Source organism: Channa argus, chromosome 9, assembly GCF_033026475.1.
Source record: "Channa argus isolate prfri chromosome 9, Channa argus male v1.0, whole genome shotgun sequence".
In the NCBI taxonomy this organism is placed as follows: Eukaryota; Metazoa; Chordata; class Actinopteri; order Anabantiformes; family Channidae; genus Channa; species Channa argus.
The window spans coordinates 14,681,882-14,687,881 of NC_090205.1; the positions used below are offsets into that span (position 1 = coordinate 14,681,882).

The 6,000-nt window shown below is 39.0% G+C and overlaps 1 protein-coding gene across 1 annotated transcript; it reads right to left on the reverse strand.

The window, feature by feature from the left end:
• Positions 1 to 2,979: 2,979 nt before the first annotated feature.
• hoxd12a (homeobox D12a) lies at positions 2,980 to 5,529 on the reverse strand. Its single transcript, XM_067516214.1, has 2 exons — positions 4,637 to 5,529; positions 2,980 to 4,248 (listed from the first exon to the last, which is right to left on the reverse strand). Exons 1-2 carry the CDS (start codon positions 5,172 to 5,174, stop codon positions 4,010 to 4,012), a joined length of 777 nt encoding a protein of 258 aa, XP_067372315.1. The 5' UTR covers positions 5,175 to 5,529; the 3' UTR covers positions 2,980 to 4,009.
• Positions 5,530 to 6,000: the final 471 nt, after the last annotated feature.

Below are 6,000 nucleotides of genomic sequence, written 5' to 3' on the forward strand. Positions count from 1 at the left end.
TGTTTGTCATTATTATTACCAGCACTGGCAATAAAATATAAATTCATACATTCATAAATAGAAACCTCTCGGCCTATATTGCTTACAAGCTCATACACCACAGATCTAATGGCTACAATAAATATATATATATATATATACACACACACACACACACTTATATATAGTAATGTATATACACACACATTACTGCGAATATTGCAAATAAGCTCGTATGGCTCGAGCTAGAATCTGTTTTCTATGACAATGCGAATATATTGTTTGCTGCTTTTTTTAATCTTAGCCATCATTGCAGATGAATGCAACTGCAAAGCCAAACAAAACAGCGCACGGTATGTCACTGCAAAGGCAGAAAAGTTGATTTTGGATGCACTAAACACAAACCAAGTCAGTTGCAATCATAAAATACTGAGCACATTCAACATTGCCAAGTCCAAAATAACAAGCGTGGAGCGTCTGTGGTCTAGGTGATGTCCAACAGACATTCACAGAAATGCCACTGCGGCTAAATCATTTTCTTGCACGAGGGCAGCCATGCCTGCAGGGTCTCTATCTCCTTCTGCAACCGGAGGTTTAACACTGGTAAATGGATAACTTCATATATTGAACTCCCCACCAATATTTTATCAATGTGAGTAATATGTTTTTATTCAGAAATAAAAAAGAAAAAAATACATTATTTCATAATATTTAGCTGTGAATTGGTTAGTTAGAGAAAAACAACAGAATAATCAGGTAAACCGTGCACCAAACGAAGTTTAGCGCATAAATACAGGTCAGTATCAGTATTTAAGCTCGAAGGTCACGCACAATATGGAAGCGGCTTCAGGGCTACTGGCCCTATTTTCATTGAAAGAAAATCTACTATATGATCGGCTCTTCGAGTCTGTTTTCGACCATTTACTAGAAGTCAGGTTGAAAGTCATAACGAAAAGACATCCAAAACAGATTAAAGGATGGAAGGATGGAATTTCTGAGTCAATCCAAGGCACACTTAACATGTTTCTGTCAGCAGCGATGAAAAGCTAATGAAGGGATGAAACAAGTGACTGAAATACTTCCTTAACCTATCAAAGTAATATCGTTAAGGGGACCTGTTGCTTGTTTGTTTTATGTGGTTATATTTAATGATTAAAATTGTATGTTTAATGTGAAACTAACAACAACATTAATGATCTCTTCACTTAAGGTTTGAACTATTGCACCAACATTGTATACTATCTGAAAATTATTTATTATTGTGATTGTTATTTGTTATTGATTATAAAAGAATGCATACTATATTTCAAGTTTAAGTTATATTTTCACTTATATCATTAATAGCTTTCTCTACCAGGGGTTGATTCTGTTTGTTTGTTTAGGGACTAAAATAACAGAGTTTAAGCGTCCTGTTGCTGATCCAGTGTTTGGTGCGTAATAATTAATGTTAATATATTTGTCATATTAATGACTAAAATGCATTTGAAGGAAACTAAATGGAAAGAAATAGGCTAGTTCATGCTGTGTGAAGTAGCAATGCGCGGCATACTAACTTGACCTTAACTTTGTTTTTTCGCCCCCACCATTTAAGGAAGAATATAGGCTTGGCGCGGTCTGCCAGTGTTTGGCAGTAAAGCAATAAAGCAACAAATACCAGGGGAAACGTTGGACATCAGCCACAGGGAAAACTCAGTGTACCTGAAGTGCACTATAGTATTAATACAAAACTGAAGCGGTAGGGAGCTTAGAATGACCAAACCAGAGTTGCTGGAAAGCAACCGGCCTGCAGCATTTGAGTGTAGATTGTGTATAAAATGCTGAATGTAAAGTGGGACTGCGTCAAAGGAAATGACACATTCAGCCCCGACTGATCTAAAAAATACAAGCCTAAACCTTTAAAACAGTGACATTTGTAAGAAACACCAATATGGGATCAACCCCTTCTTGTTTCATTACAAATAATTTGATTTACAATCTTTTTCTTCACTATCAATGCCGTGATGATGACGTCACGGTGAGGTACATGGTGAGGAAGTTGGGCGGGCACGGGGGGGGGGGGGGGGGGCTATTATCAGTCTGTGTAAATGTTTCTCTGTCTGTCAGTGTTTCATCATGTGCATCCTTTCTCTGCGGTTTTGAGAACCACAATGGGACGTGTAAACGCCAACTTTATTAATAATCAAATATGCAGCACGCAAACAACAGCTACGTGTTTTCATAAGCTTAAATTAAGCCCCAAATTCTATTCTGTGCTCAGAATACATCAAATGCAAAACCAAAATATAATCTAAATCAAAGAAAACTGCTGTTGTGCATCAATCGCATTTAAAATGTATGTGATGTGACACTGAAATTAAAAGATTACTTGTGAATCACTGTATTACGCCGTTTGGTTCGACCACACTAACCTCCAGTGGATTATGGAGGTTTTGCCTGTGGTCGTGAGCTGTTGCTGTGTTATGTATTTACTTTGAATAACTATGCGAGATCTAAAAGTAGAAACACAAAAGCACACGTGCTCATCATAAAATACACAAAGGTCTAAAAATCTGATACTAAAAATATTGTCAAAGAACAATTTCAAGTATTTCCTAGAGGATTTGTAATAAAGCAACACATACATATTACATGATTGTCATGTAATATTTGTAAAAACAGTGGGTGATTTCCTTATGACTTGTTCGCATTTTATTTGTTTTTAAAGCTGCATAATAAAGTTAAAGGCGGATATGGGTGGGGGGTCGTTCAACTGCTGCATGCACAAATAAATGCATGCTATAGAAAGGACAAAAAAAATCCTGTTATACTTTAAAGTTATCAGTAACATTTGACGTGTGAACTACTGCCACCTTTCACGTATAGAGTCTCATAAAATATTATGGGAGCACCTAATGAGAAACTAATGTTTAAACAAAACGTGACACCTAAAAGTTGAACTTCAATATCCAGGATTAAAATATAAAATGATTCACATGATGCACAAAATCTCGAATATAGGGCAATAAAAATGTTCTTTATTTACAAATGTTTTCATCATCTGCAAGCGTCCACTTTACAAAGCCAAATCTTGTCCGGTCGTATAAAGAGGGGCGGTCTAAGTCACATTCCATTTTGCTTTGTTTTTTACCAATAACATGCTTTCTTGAATAATTTTACATTAGTCCAAAGCTAAGTTAAATATACAATTATCAAATATGCATTTGCCTATAAAGAATAGTTTTTCATAGCAGGAATAATTATAATGCAACCATCTTATAATCTGTAATCGTAGCAACACAACACTAGGTCTAGGGAGAAAAAATACGCTTAATTCAGTGCGGTTACGCTTCAGTTTTACCTAACAGTATCAGCGTGTTTCACCTCCACAAATGTACCAATCTGACCTGCGGCGCAAATCTTCCCCCATAGACTGACCTTGAATGTGGAGGCGGTCATAGAGAACAAAATGTAACATAGCTTGTTTAAACAAACTTACTACACATTGGGGGAATCAGGCATTTCATAGAACCACAGCAATCCGGGACAAAAGCATGCAAATATTTTCTCCAATTCTTATTTGCGTTCAGGTTTAATCCGCCCGTAAACCTGAACTTGACTGTTTGCTTTCAGATGTAGTGGCCCACACTACATGCACCATCTTACAAAATACACACAAACACTTAGAGCCATAATCCTGTTTAAATAGGACAGACATTTATGTTGGATCACAACTGGGGTCAAATATTTGTTTTCAACCGCACTGAGGCCCAACAGGAGCCAGGGCCTAATGCGCATCTCGAAGTCTACGATGACCAACTGGGTACAATCTCTTGTATCCAAAACTCCAATGCTTTTTTTGTTATTTCTAAATTAGCCAACTTGTTGTGGCTTCATCAAACCGCAGCCTGTTATATGGCAGATATATAAACATTTTGCAATTATTTATAAATACTGGTCAAACCACAAACCAAAAGATTTCCTCCTGTGCTGCAACATTCATAGTGGACAACATATTCTGTGCGCCGCTGGTCACGATCAAGTCCAAAGGTCATCAGTACGCGGGGAAAGTCTGCTCTCGCATCATCAGTCGTTTCTTCTTCATCCTCCGGTTCTGAAACCATATTTTCACCTGTTGGTCACTCAGGTCCAGTCTGTCTGATAGCTCTTTTCGTTTCTGTCTGTTGATAAATTCGTTTATCATGAATTCATTCTCAAGTTCAGCCAGCTGTGGCTTTGAGTAAGGTTTTCTCTTCTTTCTGGTTTTCACTTGTGACGAGCACCATGGGACACCTGGAAGAAGCAGAAGTAGCGACAGTAAAAGACAGTGGAGGGCATAACTGCTGGGAATTGCACTGTTTAAGTTGCTCAGATCTTTCAAAATTAAAGTTTAATAATATAGTAAAATTTAGAGTACGCGTGATAAAATGGCTAATAACCACACACAGAAGCTTCTATACACATAGGCTGATTAAAGAAAAATGATGCCATATTGAGTGACCATCCAACTGTCATTGTAATACACAGTAAGGTCTCAGTAACGTCTATTTCCGTCAGTGGAAGTTGGTTAGTCTTACAATTGTTTGATTTGAGTTCCCAACCCGCTAGTGCCATGAAATAAGACACATTACGGTGCAATAAAACCTTGGTACAAATAATTATAGAAGGTGGGGTACTTAACCTTCAACAAATGTCCTGGAGCATGTATGAATTGATGCAGGCTGTAGAGGATTTTGCTCCTGTTTGGGTCCGTTCACATTTAGTGGATCCGTTGAATCCGCATCAATCTGCGCCGCAGAAGCGTGAGGCAGGCTCTCCAGGTCCGAGTAGCCGCGGTCACTGGCGTAAACTTCATCCTGTCTGCCGGACACCTCTGTCTTGTGGTTTGCGTCCAGGAAGCATCGAGCCGACTCCTCCAAATGCGCCTTGGCGTGGCCGCTTGCTGTGTTAGTATTTATAGACACCGAGTTGGACAGAAACGGCGAACAGTAGCCTCCAAAGGCGCGGCTCTGTGGCGGTGCTGTTGGTCCAGACGTGCACGAACTTGAAGTCCACGGGAGCGTGCACACCTCTCTCCTATTGTAAGGAATCTGATGCAGGCCGGGTATGTGGGCTCCATTACCGCGCAAGTTGGAGAAATACAGCGAGTCAGGGGGAGCAAAATTCAACAAAGAACCAACATAGCCAGGATTTAAAGGATTCCGCTCACACATTTCCATGGAGCTTCCCTCAAAGCCTTCTTGCAAGCCTTTTAGCAACTCCTGAAGAATAAAGGGTAGGTAATTGTTGATTTGTTAATACAGCATCACGTGATATGCAAAATATGTTGTTCCGCCCCACCCTGCAATACTGCATAGCTAAACGCTCCATGAGGAAATATTTTGGTATTGGGTGGGGGATGAAGTTAAATTCTAACCATCTGTTTAGTCTATGTGTTTATATAGAAAGCGTCAGAAAGATCAGACGAATATTTGGCTAATGTCAGGGTCGATGTCAGGGGCTCTTACTTGAAAGCACGTGATCATGGATGGTATTCTGGTCTGACCTTTAAATACAGGGCCTTAAATGCACCACAGAGAGCAGAGACAATGCGCGAAGAGTGGGTAAGCAATGAGGCTTATGGAAATACTTCTGCAATTATGATAATAAGAGATGACCCACATTTGTAATATAATAATCCAAGTGCCTCCATGCAATTTAAGCCCAAAAGTCTGCATCTTCTTGGAGCAGGCTAACACACACACAGATCTATCTAGATATATCTAGATAGATATGTCGTAAAAAAATCCCCCTTTTCCCACATGCAATCTCAACAATCATAGGTCTCACACAGATAGGATTCATTGGAAACCCGTTGTTTTGTATGCTATTTCATGGGAAATAGCACATTGTAGCCCTGGAGGTTTTGCATTTCTTGTTTACAGTGTAGCCTTTATTCTTCTTGGCCTTTAAACTATGAACTAAAGACCAGTATCTGCATTTCAAAAACCTGCATTGCTTTCAAGGAAACATTCTCAACCAAACTAAAATCGTCTGTCTCTCTAA

Bases quoted from the DNA above. Each gene is read 5' to 3' on its own strand.
- hoxd12a (XM_067516214.1), bottom strand. From the start codon at position 5,174: ATGGAAATGTGTGAGCGGAATCCTTTAAATCCTGGCTATGTTGGTTCT. The intron at 4,249-4,636 runs GTTAAGTACCCC...TGCTTCTTCCAG, and splicing joins CTCCAGGACATTTGTTGAAG to GTGTCCCATGGTGCTCGTCA.